The 18099-nt window shown below is 43.4% G+C and overlaps 1 protein-coding gene and 1 long non-coding RNA gene across 3 annotated transcripts in view; one reads left to right on the top strand and one right to left on the bottom strand.

Moving 5' to 3' along the window:
- LOC135054729 (NACHT, LRR and PYD domains-containing protein 3-like) overlaps positions 1 to 18099 on the bottom strand; it is a 188137-nt gene that overhangs the window by 82162 nt on the left and 87876 nt on the right. The window contains exons 6-8 of the mRNA XM_063958026.1: positions 17848 to 17943; positions 10548 to 10718; positions 7431 to 7601 (exon numbers count right to left, since the gene is read on the bottom strand). Of these exons, the coding sequence (XP_063814096.1) occupies positions 7431 to 7601; positions 10548 to 10718; positions 17848 to 17943 (438 nt within the window). The remainder of the gene's footprint in view (positions 1 to 7430; positions 7602 to 10547; positions 10719 to 17847; positions 17944 to 18099) is intronic.
- Positions 1 to 18099, top strand: part of LOC135054730 (uncharacterized) — a 150657-nt gene that overhangs the window by 113229 nt on the left and 19329 nt on the right. The window lies entirely within an intron of this gene.

Genomic DNA, 18099 nt, shown 5'->3' with positions numbered 1-18099 from the left:
CAGTAAAGAGAGGCCTTTAAATTGAGAAATATAAATACCAGATGCTATCATGTAACAATAGATTGTGTAAGGGTGGAGGGTTTTGCTGTGCATAAAGGTTTTCTGCACTAATAAATAATTGCTGTATATTCTAACAAGTGGGGTAAGCAAAAGCAAGGCCAGATCTTGCCCTTTTGGCGCCCCGTGTGGGAAATAGGGGTGTGGCTTCATACAGGGGGCGTGGTCAGTTATGCCCACTGTACAGTAAAGTAGCGCCGCTGAAAAAGAAAAAAAAATTATACTTACTATCCCCGCTCCCGGCCGCTGCAGACCTCCGCCAGCGCCGCTACTGTCCTCGGATCTGGCATAGACAGACACTAGAGGTCAATTATGACCCCTAGCGTCTGTCAGTCCCACAATGCTGTGCGGTGCGCGATGACGTCATCCCGCACTGCACAGCAAAGGTCCTCTCCACGAAGGGAAACTAGATGCGTAGCGTCTAGTTCCCTTCACAGTGGGGAACCAGCGGGACCAGCGGGGGACACAGCGGGCAGCGGGGGGCACAGCAGTAGCGGATCTTGCCATGGTGCAGCACCCTCTGGATGGCGCCGGTGCCCTCCGGAAGGTGGCGCCCCGGGCAAAAGTCCTGCTTGCCCATGGCAAGATCCGCTACTGAGCACAAGGTAAGTAGATAAATAGGAGACAATGTAACAGTTTGGTTCTTTATCATCTTTATTTTGTCTAATTCTAATAATTCTACATAAGAGATGTTTTGGTATGACACTTAAGAATAATTTGGTACACCTTTGGGGGTTGAGAAATGGGATTGAGGAAATTAATGTGGTAAACTCAATTACTCTTCTTGAAAATGCTAAAGCTAAAAGGGAAGCCAGTGTCTTAGAAATAGACATAATATATAATAAGGAAATTAAGGTAGTCAGGGCGGGATGTATTAAAATACATCGCCGCCACTCGCCACCTACCGTCACCTCCCAGGGGTCTTCACACTGCCCGCATGCCGGTAAGCAGCAGCAGTCAGCCCCTGGTGCATACTTACCTACTTTTGAAAAAGCATTTCAGGGAGATGTGACAGTAACGCCTATCAGCGCGGACATGTACTGCTACATCTGAGAGGCGTGTCATGAAAATAACTTACATCCACATGTGAATGATCCCCAAAGTTAGTAAGATCTACTTGTTGAAGAAAAGACAGTGATATTTTGCAGGATTTTTTTGTGTATTGTGTTTTACAAGAGATTCCATATACTGTAAGTGGCCACAAGAAACCTTTACAATGCATGTAACCATAGGGATCATTGTGCCTTATAACCAATACAGGGAAATGGCGCTGATGATCCCATTTGAATGTATGTATCTGTGATTTCTCTTTTTTTTCAGGGAGATTGAGGGACTATTCAGGGAGACAGGGAGATTGCTACTATTTCAGGGAGTCTCCTGCAGAATGAGGGAGGGTAGGCAGCTATGCCCTGGTGCCTCCTCCTCCTCCCCCCTGCACCCAGAATGACCTCCGCATGTGTTGCTAGGGGGAGGAGGAGATTACCTTACGGGACCAGGGCTGCCTGCAGGAAGGTATGCTGGGGAGAGAGGGGTCGGCATCTGCTGCGGGGATGGCGGAGGCAGCGGGTTGCGGCGGCCAGCAATAAGAAGCGCATAGGCTTCTATAGGGTATCGCCATCCAGAGATGGCGATACCATCGGCAGAGAAAAACCGGTGGTAGGGTCTTAGTACATTTGAAAATGCGGTAAAACCCAGAAAATGGGGGTTTTACCGCATTTTTCCCTTAGTACATCTCGCCCTCAAAGAGAGGAAAGGGAATTTGTAAGTTAGATAACATTATCAGGTAGGTCTATTGCTTTTAGAATAATGTTCCTTTCTGTGATCTCCTGCAAAATGTTCAAAGCTGCCATGCAAAGGAACATTAAAAGATTTTCTTCATTATGACATAGCTGCCATATTGTCCAGAATAGCAGGGCCATCTTAACAGCAGTGTTGGCCCCTGGGCACAGCAATGCACGGGGCCCCTTACCCATCCTCCAGTGGTAGGGGTGGGGGGTGCTATCAGCGGCAGCTTTGATGTCCCTCGGGCGATAGGGAGTGTTCTATCTTCCACTTAGCAAGTAGGACCTGGAGCAGTAATTTCTGCTAATTACTCCTTTACTGTACAGATGGGGCTAAACTGTAGAAGGAGGCATTGGGCTGAATGAAGAAGCCCTAGTACATGACTTCCAGGGAGGTAGGAGGTGTTTAATACGTAGGGGAGGGGTGGATAGTGGAGTGGGCTTAATATTTATCATTTTCTGGTGGGAGGGCAGCTTGCTTTACTGCAGATATCTCAAGTTCCTGAAAATATATTTCTTAGCTTTGAATGGGATAAAAAAAAACTATAGAGAGTGACCCCTTTCAGAAGGTTCTGGGGACTTGGGGATCAGAGTTCAGGAGCCAGAGCAATTCACCAATGAAAATTTAAAACTGCATATTAGGAGTGTGGAGCTGGAGCAGGGAACAGCTGCTTGAAGGCTGATATCTCTGGTTCTAGACATAGTAGAGACAAGCTGCCAGTGTCCACCAAAAGGGGAGAGTCACAGCTTTAGGATTATACCCTCACAAAAACTCTAAGTCAGACAGAACTCAAGATATCTGTCTAGGAAGAGCAATTAACAGGTTTGGATGGGGACCACTGCATTCAAGTCTGATATCTCCAGTTTCCCATAACCAATTTTAAAAAATCTGGTACCCCTGGAAAGAGGGGACCCTCAGCTATCAGCCTAGGGCCCTTATATTCCTGGGGCCCTTGGGCAAGAGCCCATTGAGCCCATATTAAAACACGGCCCTGCAGAACAGAACTAGAGCAATATGTGTCCTGGGAGGTTAAAGAGATTCGAAAGTTGTTTTCTTAATCCTCAGTTCTAAGGTACTTTTAGGAAGGCTATTTTCTTCTGTGACAGTTCTCCTCATATAGATCTTTGTTGGGAGAAATTATCCTATCCCAGTTGAGACACATCTGATGTTATTGTTAAAATCAGCAGATGGTCTAATGCGGGCCTGTAATTTGGAATGGCAGATAATTCTAATTGGATATCTCCCATATGACATGGGAAGATAGGTATGCCTGACTAGCAGTGACAAGATTTTTAGAAAAACCTGAGGAGAGCTTGTGAGTTCCTGGATAGGAGAGAAAGCGTGTAAGAGAGATCTACCTTTGTCCTGGTTAGTGCCGCTAAATCATTGAGAGAAATTGTTGGCTTTGGCAAGAAAGTGAGAACCAAATTTTCTATTGCTTCCCATTCTTTGAAGGATTCAGGTCCCATTATTAAAAGCATGTACTGGAAAGAAGGGGTGCTTTATCAGGATTCAACCTTAGCGATCTTGCCTGTACAGGCCGCTGCTCTGTTGACTGCCCTATTATGGCAGTTTATGATAAAGGCGAATTCTATTATGAAAGAAAATGTTAAGTCCCCGTGTTGTATGATTTTAGCAAATTGCTTATGTACAGTACACCACTCTCTAAACTCCATGTAGGTGGAGAGATGCAGTGACTACTATTGTTCCAATAGGCAAAATATAAAGTGTGTTTGAGATGCAAAATAACATGACAGAACACTGGAATAAAGCATTTTCTAATAAAATTATAACTTACTTTTGTTTAGATTTATGGAAATGGGAAGGAAAGCATTCTGGAGATCTATTTTAACACATAAACCGTTTTGGTTTTAGTAAAAAGGGGTTTGAAAAGCTGTTTAACACTATTGCATTTAATACTGTTCTGAATGACAAATATTATTATTATATTTTTGTGATAGGAAAGTTATGACTGATCAGCTATGCAAAAATGTGGCTTTCATCTCTATTTTATTCTGGTTTGTATACTGTATGCCTTTGATGAGAAATCAAATTAATGACAAGTTGACACCAAATTGTATAGAATTTAACCATTTTGTCTATGTAAGCTCTCTTTACTGAAGTCTAGCTCTGTAAGCACAATGCACAAAGTGCTTCATACAGTATGTATACCTGCATCTCTAGGCTTCAGCACCACAAAGGACCTGTGAAACATATAACAAGACATTACTCCTGACAGAAACTCTGGTCCAAACTAGTCTACGTGTGAGAGACTAGAATAGTCCAGATACTTTGGTTCTAGATTTGATAAGCCTGCTCTAGCGAGCGATGATACTATTCTAAAATTTGTAAAATAGTTAACTGCTTGTCCCACAATAAAGTAGCCCTGCTGACAACTTTTAGAAGGGATTGAGTGGGTTTGTCATGAGAGTACCCTTTAATCATATTTCGGGTCTCCACTTTCTTCCAGTTCCAGGCAGAGGTATATTTCCAGCTACGGGCAGTACTGTTCTGTCAGCTCCGGGCAGAGGTATCTTGCCAGCTATGGGCAATACTGTTCTGTCAGCTCCGGACAGAGGTATACTGCCAGCTACGGGCAGTACTGTTATGTCAGCTCCGGGCAGAGGTATACTGCCAGCTACGGGCGGTACTGTTCTGTCAGCTCCGGGCAGAGGTATCTTGCCAGCTATGGGCAGTACTGTTCTGTCAGCTCTGGACAGAGGTATACTGCCAGCTATGGGCAGTACTGTTCTGTCAGCTCAGGACAGAGGTATACTGCCAGCTATGGGCAGTACTGTTCTGTCAGCTTCGGGCAGAGGTATATTGCCAGCTACGGGCAGTACTGTTCTGTCCGCTCCGGGCAGAGGTATACTGCCAGCTACGGGCAGTACCGTACTGTCCGCTCCGGGCAGAGGTTACTGCCAGCTACAGACAGTACTGTTCTGTTCACACTGGGCAGAGGTATACTGTCAGCAGGGACAGATCTAGACTTTTCATTTAGGGGGGTGCAGTTTACTCTTTAATCCTGACTCCTCCCCTCTCTAGTCACAACTCCTCCCATCTGCAATCCTAACTCCTCACTCAATTCCTGAAAAACTGAACTTTTTTGTGTGAAACGGATATAGTGCTTTGTGATTGTTCTATGTACATGTGACTGTGCTGTGGGGTAATTGTATTTATTAGCCCTAGTACCCACACACCTGCAAGTGAGGGGCATATGCTCTGTAACCCTTGCTCTCCTGGCTCCTCTGTGCTGCTGTGATATAGGCTGCAGCACAGCGTTCTGCCTCAGGATCTGCCTGGAGAGCTCTCTTCAGCTCAAAATTGGGCGTGGCTATGACTGTGTTAGGGGTGGTGGTCGTCCCCTTTGCCCCCCCTAAATCCGGCCCTGTCAGCTATGGGCAGTACTTTTCTGTCCACTCTGGGCACAGGTATACTGCAACTATGGGCAGTACTGTTCTGTCCGCTCCGGTCAGAGGTTACTGCCAGCTACGGGCAGTACTGTTCTGTCCTCTCTAGACAGGATAGTGTTGCCTGCTTTGAGCAGTTTCAGGGAGTGATAAAATAGATTGGCCTGAACAGGCGTCCCTGTGAGAAATCCATATTATTTGTATTTAATTGTATTTTATAGCAACAAACATAATATGGAGAAAGACCTGAATGATTAGCTCAGAGTTGTACCTCAGAATGTACTTCAGGTATTATTTCTGAAGGATTTCTCATTCCCTCTGATAAATACTTTTACTCAGATGAGATGAGGGAATAGTGGACACTGACATAACCTTTACCAATATTTTATGTCCATTTTAGCAGCATATGAAAAAAGAACAATGGGGCAGATGTATTAAGGCTGGAGAAGGGATAAAGAAGCAATAAAACAGTGAAAAGTGCAAGGTGATAATGTACCAGCCAATCAGCTCCTGTCATTTTTCAAATCCATAATGATTGGCAAGTGCATTATCACCCTGCACTTATCACTTCTTTATTCCTTCTCCAGGTTAATATATCTGCCCCAGTGTGTTAGCCAGAGAGATTGAGGGGTTTATTCACAAAGCAGAGAAAAGTCCTGTTTCATGGAAAAAAGGGCTTTTCTCTGCTTTATGCAATTCACTGCCTTGAGAAAGACCCTAAGTACAGGGTTGAAACGCGTTGGCCCCTGTTTGGAACAGCACATCCTGGAATTTTGCTGGAGGGAAGTGGAGGACTCAATCATTGTCAGGAACCTATCCCAGACTACCTACCCGGGAGGAGCGTACTGGTGACAAATAAAGAACTCATATTGAGAACTGTTTTCCACCGGTTCTCAATATTTTTTGGTAATTTTACAGCCTATCCACTTTATCTCCAAATACTCAGGATATTACTGCTCTGAAGTTTTCTTGCTATTTGCACAAACCATTCATTTTTATGTCTTTATGTTTGTTGTGTGATTAAAAGTACTGTACTACACATGCTGTACTATCTGTTTTCTCCCTATATACTGAACACACGGGAGTAGAGGAAAATACTGGAAAGAATTACCCTTTGTATGGAAAAAGGGATGTGTACTTAAGTATTCTTTGTATTTCATCACCCCTTTTGGGTTTGTTGGCTCTATGTGGCTCTCTGTGTAACTGATACCACCGACTCCTTATTCTTCAATTCATGAAGCAGTTTACCGTGGAGAAGTCCATGAGTTCTCCAGTGACCTCCCTGCTCCACAACTGAATAGCATCAGCATACTTTAGTATGGTGAGTACAATTCAGAAAGGAGCGGAAAGCTCAGCTGAACCTGAACCGTGGTCAATGCTTCCCTGCTCTCTGTCTGCACCCAGCTGGCTCCGCACCCCTGATCTCCCATCATCCTCTGCAGCCTTTCTAGGAGGTCAGCTGGCTGACTCCAAACACTCCAAAGGGGGATTGTTGGAGAAGAGAGCATCGCTGGAGCCCGGGACACCGCATCACTTCACTGGAAGGGTGAGTATACATGAACTGCTACTTATAACAGCTATATATTATATCAAACCGATGCAATGTATCAGTTCATTTTTCATTGTTTTATGAATAGACCCCTGAGACTGTCTCCTCATCCTTCAGCGCTGAAGAAAAATCTGATCCAGTAAGTGTTAGCCCTGCCCAGCTACTAGTGTGTATGTGACCTGTGCACAACCTAGCCTGCTGGGAAGGTGCAACTTCACCGATAGGGGGGTATTCAATTCTTTGAAAAGTCAGTTGGGTGTCTGTTTTTCCTATCTAATAGACAGGAAAAAAACAGACACCCAACCGACTTTTCAAACATTTGAATTCTCCCCATAGTGTCTTCAGGTTACTGATGTAAAAATGTAACTTCCTTGCCTTACAACGAAGAATCAGGATGCTGCACAATCTTTCCAAAGAATAAAAATCCAGAGTTACGGTTCTCAAACCAAATTATTTCTTGTAAGATAACCAATTCTATAACAATAAATATGGTAAAAGAGTTTCATAATTATATACTTAGATGACATAAAAGTAAATGATAGTGGGTAATGTTTCAGGGATTTTACCTTCTCTAGTCTACAGTATGTCTTGTACTGAGATAATAGATATATTAACATTGAGAAAGATCTTACGTAAGGTCCTGCAGGGTACAGGCTGGATGTTTCAGTCCCTCACACAAACGTTTTATTCCACAGTTCTGCAGTATACTCCCTGACAGGTCCAGTTTGGTCAGTGACCGGTTTGTAGTAATAGCAGAGTAGAGATCATCACAGCAGGAGGAGGTCAGACCACACCACTGTAACCTGATGAGAGATGAGGGATCTGTATTAGGTCATTTCATACTGTTTCCAGGCTCACACTCAGCATGACATTATAACTACATACCTTCCAACTGTCCCCATTTTCCCGGGACTATGCTGTCTTTTTGAATCTGTTCCACTAACCCTCCCACGGGCTGCAGTGTCCCACGGTGGGGGCAGTTGGGATCACTTGCTGCTCTACTCAGTTCAGAGCATAGCTATGGTGGACAATGGTGCACATGTGCAGAGCATCCATTCCAGTGAGTCAGAGGGGCTGGGGGCATGGCCAGCAACTCAAAGAGTGCTGGCCGTGCCCCCACTGTGATGAAATGGGAGGCGTGGCTAGCAATCACAGTATTCACATGTAGCCACACCCCATTTTGAACAGGTCACGCCCCCTTGTCAGTGGCCCATAGTATTGACTTCAAATCTACTGATGTTGGGAGGTATGTAAATGAACCAATTCAATTAAAGTTGATACACTGGATGTGACAGATTGTAATATAAAACTGTATAGAGCATGTATTTTGTTATTTGAATTCTGCACTTTTATTAAGTTTTGCTTGCCAAGTGTGGATGCAAACTCACTATTATGTTATGAAAGCGACCCTATTATAGCTTGATATATTGTATGTGATACTGGATGCACATCAGCTGGCTCAGGAAGTATCAACTATCTGTGTGTTACAGTGGTGATACAATGCTGCTAAATCCTTATGCAGGAGCATCAATGTCTGTATCTATGCTGCTAAATAATTCTGTGTAGAGTTTACACTTACTGTCTGAGACTGTAACTACCTGTGGACCCCCGCAAGAAGCAATTACGAACTTCATAAAATGTTATGTGTATACCACTTAACACTGCAAAGTCTATACTCAGATGTTTCAAATGGATGTAAGCTATGTCATCTGAGACTTAATTATCCAGTACTGTAGCAAATAATAATGCTTTCCGATCTGTCTCTTTTTTTGTAAAGTGTCGTACACAATTGTGAAACTTTATTGCATACAGTCACATCCAAAAAATCAATCGACTCTCTATCAAGTTTTGCACTAAATCGCACTGGACTGTCCAGTTGATTTAAATAAGTGACCATGTGCCAAACACTCTACTCTGTGTTGGTTGTACATTACAATCTGAGAACCAAATTTTCATAGAATGTGCTCAGATTCATAATTTATGCATATAGATATTAGCGAATGCCGGCGTGAGGTTACTTCCCATCGCTGTCCCGGACACTTGCTTATAGAATCTGCCATTATATACGAAATGGTTTTTCTTTCAATACCAATTCCATAAGCTCCAGAATAAATTCTACTGGAGGACTGTTATGTCAAAATGCTATCAATGATTGTCTAGTAACATCGATCCCTGCATCATGTGGAACGATGGTATACAACGAGTTTACATCAAGTGTTGCCAATAATAGATCATCACATTCAATAACTATATTGTTGACCTTCATCAAAAAATCATTGGTATCCTGAGTATAGCTTGGTAACGTTACCCCAACAGATTTAAAAAAAAACATCAATATATTGTTCCAAAGGTTGAAGTATAGAACCCTGTGCACACCATCAAGAGAGGAGGAGGGGGAGGACCATGTACAGTCTCCATCCAGGCCCACTCCACTCTAGCCAGCAGAGCAATAGGATCTGGGCACTAGCGTCACTAGGAGACCATAGTGCTGTCCCAGAGTCTAGTGAGTATGTGAAGGTCTCTGGGGAAAATGGGTATGGTGCCATTTTCTCAGAAATGTTCCTACTGCTCATGCTTGAGACACCAGGAAAATGGCCACTGCACCATTTTCTCTGTGATATTTGCAGTGCTGTTGCTGCGACGCAGGACTCCAGAGGGTATTGGCAATAATGGGTATTATGTGCAGTGTAAGCCCTCCAGAACCCCAGGGTGGGGGGACTCCACACACAGACATCATGATCTGAGCTCCCATACATGCCAACTCATCTCTCCTCCCTCCCCCCCCAGTATACAGCGCACAGCCCAACAGAGCAAGAAAGGAACAGCAGAGCAGGTGCAGCACCGACTACAAGGAAGGGTGATAATTCATCTTATCACCCTTCATTTGAAGTGTTGATGCTGCTGCAGTTACCCCTCACTCCCTTCCATCACATGGGCTAATGCTTTGTGACAGCCTGCAGACCGGCAGTGATTAGTGTATAATGAGTAAGTCTGACTCATATGCTGCCAGATGTGAGCCCTTTCATTGCGACGGGCCCTGGTGCAATGTACCGGCTGCAAATCTAACTTTCTCTGCACATGTTTTATCCCATTTATCTGCCCCACCTGCACTGCATATGTTATATCTGCCCCACCTGCACTGCACATGGTTTTACCCATTAGAGAAAAAGTATGCTGTTGCGGTCAGGTCCGAGTTAGGCCCTTAGTAGGGAATGTGGTCATGTGACCGCCACTCGGGATCCCGGCGGACACCATGCTGATGCCAGAATCCTGAGCAATCACAATGCTGACAGTCGGCATGCCGACTGACAGGGACTATTCCCACTCCTGGTTGTCCATGACACCTATAGAGTGGGAATAGATCCTGTGGTGAGCCAGCTGTGTGGCGAGCACAACGAGCCCACAAGGGCCTCTGTCGTGCTCACCCCCCCCCCCTCCCCCACCCCCCCGTCGCCATTCTGCTGTCAGGATCCCACTGTCGGTATGCTGACTGCCGGGATCCTGGGTGCTGGCATCCCGTTACTAAACCCTTAGTACAGTACACATATTGCTAATAATAATTACATAAAAAGCTAATTATTTAGAAAAATTATATAATACAGAGCACTGACTATAACTTAATAAATAGAAGTAAACTATAATAAACATACTCAGATAACATACATGTAAATTTCAGCATTTAATTGTCATGTGATTTGCCTTATGTTGTACTGAGAAGACAGTTATATAAATATTAGGACAAATCTTACATGAGCTCCTGCAGGGTACAGGCCGGGTGTCTCAGTCCTTCACACAGAAGGTTTACTCCAGAGTCCCCCAGAGCGTTGTGTGACAGCTCCAGTCTGGTCAGAGAGTGGTGTGTAGTAATAACAGAGCGGAGATCATCACAGCAGGAGGAGGTCAGACCACAGTTATCTAACCTGATGAGAGATGAGGGATCTGTATTAGGTCATTTCTTATCATTTCCAGCCTCACACTCAGCATGATGTCATCACTGACTGAATATACTGTAATATAGTAACATAGTAAAGAGAAAAATATTCCCCCTCGTGTGCTTGAATACTAATAGCTGCCTCAGGAGACCACAAAGAACCTTTCACCGTGATTCAAACAGAATTCAATACAAAATAATTGTGACTCCACGTGGCGCTACTCCACACCCTCAATAAAACAAAAATGCTTACACAATCAGTATATAGCAGTATTGGATTCCATGTGGTAATTCATGAAAATAGCACTAAAATAAATAAACAAATATAGACATAGCGTAACCCTGTAGGTAGCAAGTGGTATTTGTGTTTGCATAGGTCCACTCACATGGATATGAGATCTTATTGCATGTAGGGAATCAAAATCCAATGATCCTTAAGATGTAACCGCTCTCTGCTCCTTAATCAAATCCTTGTTCATGTATCACTTAAAAGAAAGGTGGTAGTAATAGTGCAACACCGTCTTAAAGTTTTAGACACAGATTTTTAATAAACAAAATGCACTCACAAACATCCAATAAAAAACAACATATAGGTGCCAAGGAAAATTTCATGGGGAAAGTTGCTGCAAAGGGTATAGTCACCACAAGCCCCGGTAGCTCTAGTGTCCCCAACAGATGGAAGTCGCAGCTCCGATCACCAGGTCCTCGTATTGCACCGTCTCCCTGCTTAAGCGCTTTCGGACAAATGTCCTTCTTCAGAAGCATGGGAGCTATATCAACCTAACCATCTTTAAATAGCCGTGGAATTAAGTCCATTCGATGCACCTGGCGATTCCGGAACGACGTCACCGGAAGTGACGTGTCCGGATGTGAAGGTGGTCACCATCCCGCTGTTTGCGTCTCACAGCGAGGAACAGGAAGTCAGCTGGTATATTTATTCCAGGAAGTGACGCATCCGGACATAGATATGCGTTCCAAATCGCGGTGCATGCGTTCCACCATCGAAATCCAACATAAATATAAAATAAAATAAAGGTGTGCATCCATAACTAAATACTTTAGGATTTGTATATATTGCAATGGGGATAGGAATCGTCTTTACAATATAGAGAGGGGTATAAATAAGTAAAACAAGTCTAAAAAACAATCAAGATAAAAACTTCTTATAAAAACCATTTCAGCTCGAAATCACTATTAAGACCATGGGGAACCAAAGTTTTTAACTTATAGATCCACCGCATTTCTGTTTTTGAAAGGGTCACATCTGTCTCCTTATTACGTGGTGTGGGGTTAATGATTTGTATCCCCCAAAAGGTTTTAAAATGATTTGGATTGCATGCATGTTTTTGTTTAAAATGACTGGAGACAGTATGAGTCTCCACACCCTTCTTCACATTATACACATGTTCATAGAGTCTGGAAGACCCATAGTATTAGGCACCAATAGTATAACCTCCAATCTCTCAATGATCATTGATCATTATCTTCAACCATTAGTAAAAAAAACTAAATCCTATTTATTAGCACTGTTAGAAGATTTTGAGTGGAAAGATAATTATATACTCATCAGTGCAGACGTATCAACGCTGTATTGTATACGATTATTGAGGAGGAAAAGGGTCTGGAAGCAGTGTCTTATTTTCTTGACAAATCCGATTATGATAGGAATTTGAAAGATTTCATTTTAGAGGGGATTAAATTTATACTTAGAAATAATTATTTCATTTTTAACGGAAGGATACCCGAATAATTCATTCGGGTATCCTTTTTCGAGGAATCTATCCCCATTGCAATATATACAAATCCTAAAGTATTTAGTTATGGATGCACACCTTTATTTTATTTTATATTTATGTTGGATTTCGATGGTGGAACGCATGCACCGCGATTTGGAACGCATATCTATGTCCGGATGCGTCACTTCCTGGAATAAATATACCAGCTGACTTCCTGTTCCTCGCTGTGAGACGCAAACAGCGGGATGGTGACCACCTTCACATCCGGACACGTCACTTCCGGTGACGTCGTTCCGGAATCGCCAGGTGCATCGAATGGACTTAATTCCACGGCTATTTAAAGATGGTTAGGTTGATATAGCTCCCATGCTTCTGAAGAAGGACATTTGTCCGAAAGCGCTTAAGCAGGGAGACGGTGCAATACGAGGACCTGGTGATCGGAGCTGCGACTTCCATCTGTTGGGGACACTAGAGCTACCGGGGCTTGTGGTGACTATACCCTTTGCAGCAACTTTCCCCATGAAATTTTCCTTGGCACCTATATGTTGTTTTTTATTGGATGTTTGTGAGTGCATTTTGTTTATTAAAAATCTGTGTCTTAAACTTTAAGACGGTGTTGCACTATTACTACCACCTTTCTTTTAAGTGATACATGAACAAGGATTTGATTAAGGAGCAGAGAGCGGTTACATCTTAAGGATCATTGGATTTTGATTCCCTACATGCAATAAGATCTCATATCCATGTGAGTGGACCTATACAAACACAAATACCACTTGCTACCTACAGGGTTACGCTATGTCTATATTTGTTTATTTATTTTAGTGCTATTTTCATGAATTGCCACATGGAATCCAATACTGCTATATACTGATTGTGTAAGCATTTTTGTTTTATTGAGGGTGTGGAGTAGCGCCACGTGGAGTCACAATTATTTTGTATAGTAACATAGTAATTAAGGTTGAAAAAAGACAATTGTCCATCGAGTTCAACCTATTTGTGGTCTCCTATGCAGTCTTATTATAGGACTAGTTATTTTTATGTTAGGACTAGTGATGAGCGGGTTCGGTTCCTCGGGATCCGAACCCCCCCGAACTTCACCCATTTTACACGGTTCCGAGGCAGCCTCGGATCTTCCCACCTTGCTCGGTTAACCCGAGCGCGCCCATACGTCATCATCCCGCTGTCGGATTCTCGCGAGATTCGTATTTTATATAAGGAGCTGTGCGTCGCCGCCATTTTTACTCGTGCTTTGGCGATGATAGCGAGAGGACGTGGCTGCGTTATCTCAGTTTCTGTGTTCAGTGTGCTGCAAATATCTGCTCAGTGTGCTGCAAATATCTACGTTCTCTGCCTGAAAAACGCTCCATATCTGTGCTGCATTGTAGTATATACTGTAGTAGGAGTACAGTGCAGAATGTTGCTGTGACCACCAGTATATATATAGCAGTACAGTACAGAAGTCCACTGCTCTACCTCTGTGTCGTCAAGTATACTATGCATCCATACCTGTGCAGCATTTTAGTTGTGCGCAGTATATAGTAGGAGGGGACAGTGCAGAATGTTGCTGTGACCACCAGTATATATATAGCAGTACGGTACAGTAGTCCACTGCTCGACCTCTGTGTCGTCAAGTATACTATGCATCCATACCTGTGCTGCATTTTAGTTGTGCGCAGTATATAGTAGGAGGGGACAGTGCAGAATGTTGCTGTGACCACCAGCATATATATAGCAGTATGGTACAGTAGTCCACTGCTCGACCTCTGTGTCGTCAAGTATACTATGCATCCATACCTGTGCTGCATTTTAGTTGTGCGCAGTATATAGTAGGAGGGGACAGTGCAGAATGTTGCTGTGACCACCAGTATATATATAGCAGTATGGTACAGTAGTCCACTGCTCTACCTCTGTGTCATCAAGTATACTATGCATCCATACCTGTGCTGCATTTTAGTTGTGCGCAGTATATAGTAGGAGGGGACAGTGCTGAATGTTGCTGTGACCACCAGTATATATATAGCAGTACGGTACAGTAGTCCATTGCTCTACCTCTGTGTCGTCAAGTATACTACAAAAGTTCCGTAAAATGACCCAAAAATCAAAATTAAAAGCGTCTGATGAGAAGCGTAAACTTGCCAATATGCCATTTACGACACAGAGTGGCAAGGAACGGCTGAGGCCCTGGCCTATGATCATGGCTAGTGGTTCAGATTCACATGAGGATGGAAGCACTCATCCTCTCGCTATAAAACTGCAGTGCCACTCCTAGATGGGCCAGGTGTTTGTGTCGGCCACTTGGGTCACTTAGCTTAGCCATCCAGCGACCTTGGTGCACCTCTTTTTTTCTTTGCATCATGTGCTGTTTGGGGACTATTTTTTAAATCTGCCATCCTGTCTGATACTGCAGTGCCACTCCTAGATGGGCCAGGTGTTTGTGTCGGCCACTTAGGTCGCTTAGCTTAGTCACACAGCTACCTCATTGCCCCTCTTTTTTCTTTACATCATGTGCTGTTTGGGGACTATTTTTTAAATCTGCCATCCTGTCTGATACTGCAGTGCCACTCCTAGATGGGCCAGGTGTTTGTGTCGGCCACTTAGGTCGCTTAGCTTAGTCACACAGCTACCTCATTGCAACTCTTTTTTTCTTTGCATCATGTGCTGTTTGGGGACTATTTTTTGAAGTGCCATCCTGTCTGACACTGCAGTGCCACTCCTAGATGGGCCAGGTGTTTGTGTTGGTCACTTGGGTCGCTTAGCTTAGCCATCCAGCGACCTCAGTGCAAATTTTAGGACTAAAAATAATATTGTGAGGTGTGAGGTGTTCAGAATTGACTGGAAATGAGTGGAAATTATGGTCATTGAGGTTAATAATACTATGGGATCAAAATGACCCCCAAATTATATGATTTAAGCTGTTTTTAAGGGGTTTTTGTAAAAAAAACACCTGAATCCAAAACACACCCGAATCGGACAAAAAATTTTCAGGGAGGTTTTGCCAAAACGCGTCCGAATTCAAAACACGGCCGTGGAACCGAATCCAAAACACAAAACCTGAAAAATTTCCGGTGCACATTACTAGTTAGGATATTAACTATAATGCGTGCCTACGCACCATAACCCTGAATATCTTTTTCCAATAGGAATTTATCTAAACCATTCTTAAAGGTGTTTACTGAGTCCACAGTTACTACTCTCTCAGGCAGGGAATTCCAAACACGTATTGTCCTTACTGTAAAAAAACCTTTTCGCCTCAATGTGCGGAAACTCCTCTCCTCTAACCTCAACTAATGACTATGTGTCCTCTGTGCTGATCTTATAGAAAACAGGTCCCTCCCAATCTCTGTGTATTGACCCCTTATATATTTGTAGATGTTGAACATGTCCCCTCTTAGTCTCCTCTTTTCCAATGTAAACATGCCTAGCCTTGCAAGCCTTTTCCTCATATTCCAATGACCTTGATCAGTTTGGTCGCCCGCCTCTGAACCTTTTCTAGCTCCAGGGTATCCTTTTTGTAATATGGTGCCCAAGATTGCACACAGTATTCAAGATGAGGCTTCACTAGTGATTTATATAATGAGAGTATCATACTCTCGTCCCTTGCATCAATTCCCCGTTTTATGCATGCCATTATCTTATTTGCCTTCTTTGCTGCACTCCTACTTTGGGTACTGCTGCTTAATTTGTTATCTATGTGAACCCCTAAGTCTTTTTCCAGTACAGAATCCCCTAATATTACCCCATCTAGTATGTAGGTGTTATTTTTGGTCTTGCCCCCACAGTGCATTACCTTACACTTGTCTGTGTTGAATCTCATTCTCCATTTTGCTGCCCATGCTTCCAGTTTAGTTAAGTCATTCTGATTAGACTCAGCCTCCCCCTCCGTATATTTATAACCTTACACAATTTGGTGTGTAATGTATATACAGTGTTAGTGTATACTGTACAGTATATAAGCTATTAGGCTGAAGGTGTCACTGATAATGTGGTCAGTGATAGATGAGAGTAGTTGGATGTATGGCTGGATAATGTCTCAACAATTAAAGCTAATGTAGCCTCAGAAACACCTATAAAAATAAGTCACACTTTCTATATAATTTAGTCATTTTCATTGTAATTTATTTTTTGAATAAATGATATACTGTACAGTATCTAAAACAGCTATTTCTTACATGAACCAAACATAAATATAACAGGTATCACAACATATTTAAAAATTATAGAAAAATACCATATTACCAGGAAACAACACAATGAAGATATCTAATCATATGTACCCCACCTTGTGTTATCATTCTCAAGCCAGATGGTGTATAGTCACTAGGTGTATGAGGACTAGGGATTAACGGGTTCAGTTCCGAATCGTATCTCCCCCCCCCCACCACCCCCCGAATTTTGCAATCTGAGCCGGGATCCTAGTCTGTTGTCGGATTTGCGCGGGATTTGGATGCTATACAAGTCCTGTGCATCAATGCCATCTTTGCTCCGGCTGATGAGACTGTACTGGACGGACATTTCCATCTCCAGAACTGTCTGGCATGGCGTGGGGCAGGTGCTCTGTCTGCTGTATCAGAAAGAGGTGCTTCTGTATCTGAAAGGAGTGCTCTGTCTGCTGTAAATGAAAAGGGTGCCCTGTCTGCTGTATCTCTCTGCAGACTTGCCTACTCTCCCGGAATGGCCGGGAGGCTCCCGAAAATCGGATGACCCTCCCAGCCCCCCGGAAGAACAGGCAAGTCTCCTGATTTCAGGGGTTTCACACTGCCCGGCCGCCCACTTAGCAAGTAAAGTGGGTGGTACGGGCAGGCGATGAATCGCGTCATCATAGCCACGCCCCCTGCTGTATAATGCCGGTAATAGCGGCATTACACAGCGAAGGGAGTGGCTTACGTGACGCAATCCCGCAGCCATGCCCCCGTTCCACCTCCGTCACGCCTCTGACCCGCCCGCTCTGCACGCCCCATCGCTGCACGCCCCCCTGCTGAGCCGACCTGGCTGCTCTTTCCTGGAGAGCATTTACATGTTGTTATGCGTCTAGCAAACTGCTTGGAATATCCTCAGTTACTGCATGACTTGCATTCATTACTGACAGTAAGAGGGTCATTTAATATGTGCCATTCACCTGTGCTGGCAGCAAAGATTGGGCTGACTGACTACTCCATCGCATCAACACCATTTGATGGTATAACTGCTGATGGTTACTAAGGGCACATGTGCAGAAGTAGTTGGAGTATTGCACATGAGCACATAACCTGAGCTGTGGTCACCACTTTCAGGTGTCTGCAGCTGCTTCATTCTGTCATCCATCCAATGGGCATCAGAAAGCAGCATTTATGGCTGACAACCATCAAATACCCATAATTCAATGGAAAAAATGCTACTCACCCTAGTTCCTTTATCTGACACTGTTTAAACAACCCGGATAAACTGGATTCATCATGAAATATGTCTTCTGTTAGAGGAAATCTGCATCTCACAAATCTGCAAAAGACACAAGTAAATTGCACCTTAGAACATATGACAAGATAATATATAATTCATACATTGATGATTTCAACCTGTAAATAAAGAAATAAATATATATATATATATATATATATATATATATATATATATATATACACACACAGGTTGAGT

Source organism: Pseudophryne corroboree, chromosome 3 (genome assembly GCF_028390025.1).
Source record: "Pseudophryne corroboree isolate aPseCor3 chromosome 3, aPseCor3.hap2, whole genome shotgun sequence".
Lineage (NCBI taxonomy): Eukaryota > Metazoa > Chordata > Amphibia > Anura > Myobatrachidae > Pseudophryne > Pseudophryne corroboree.
This window is presented reverse-complemented; position numbering and strand designations above follow the sequence as displayed.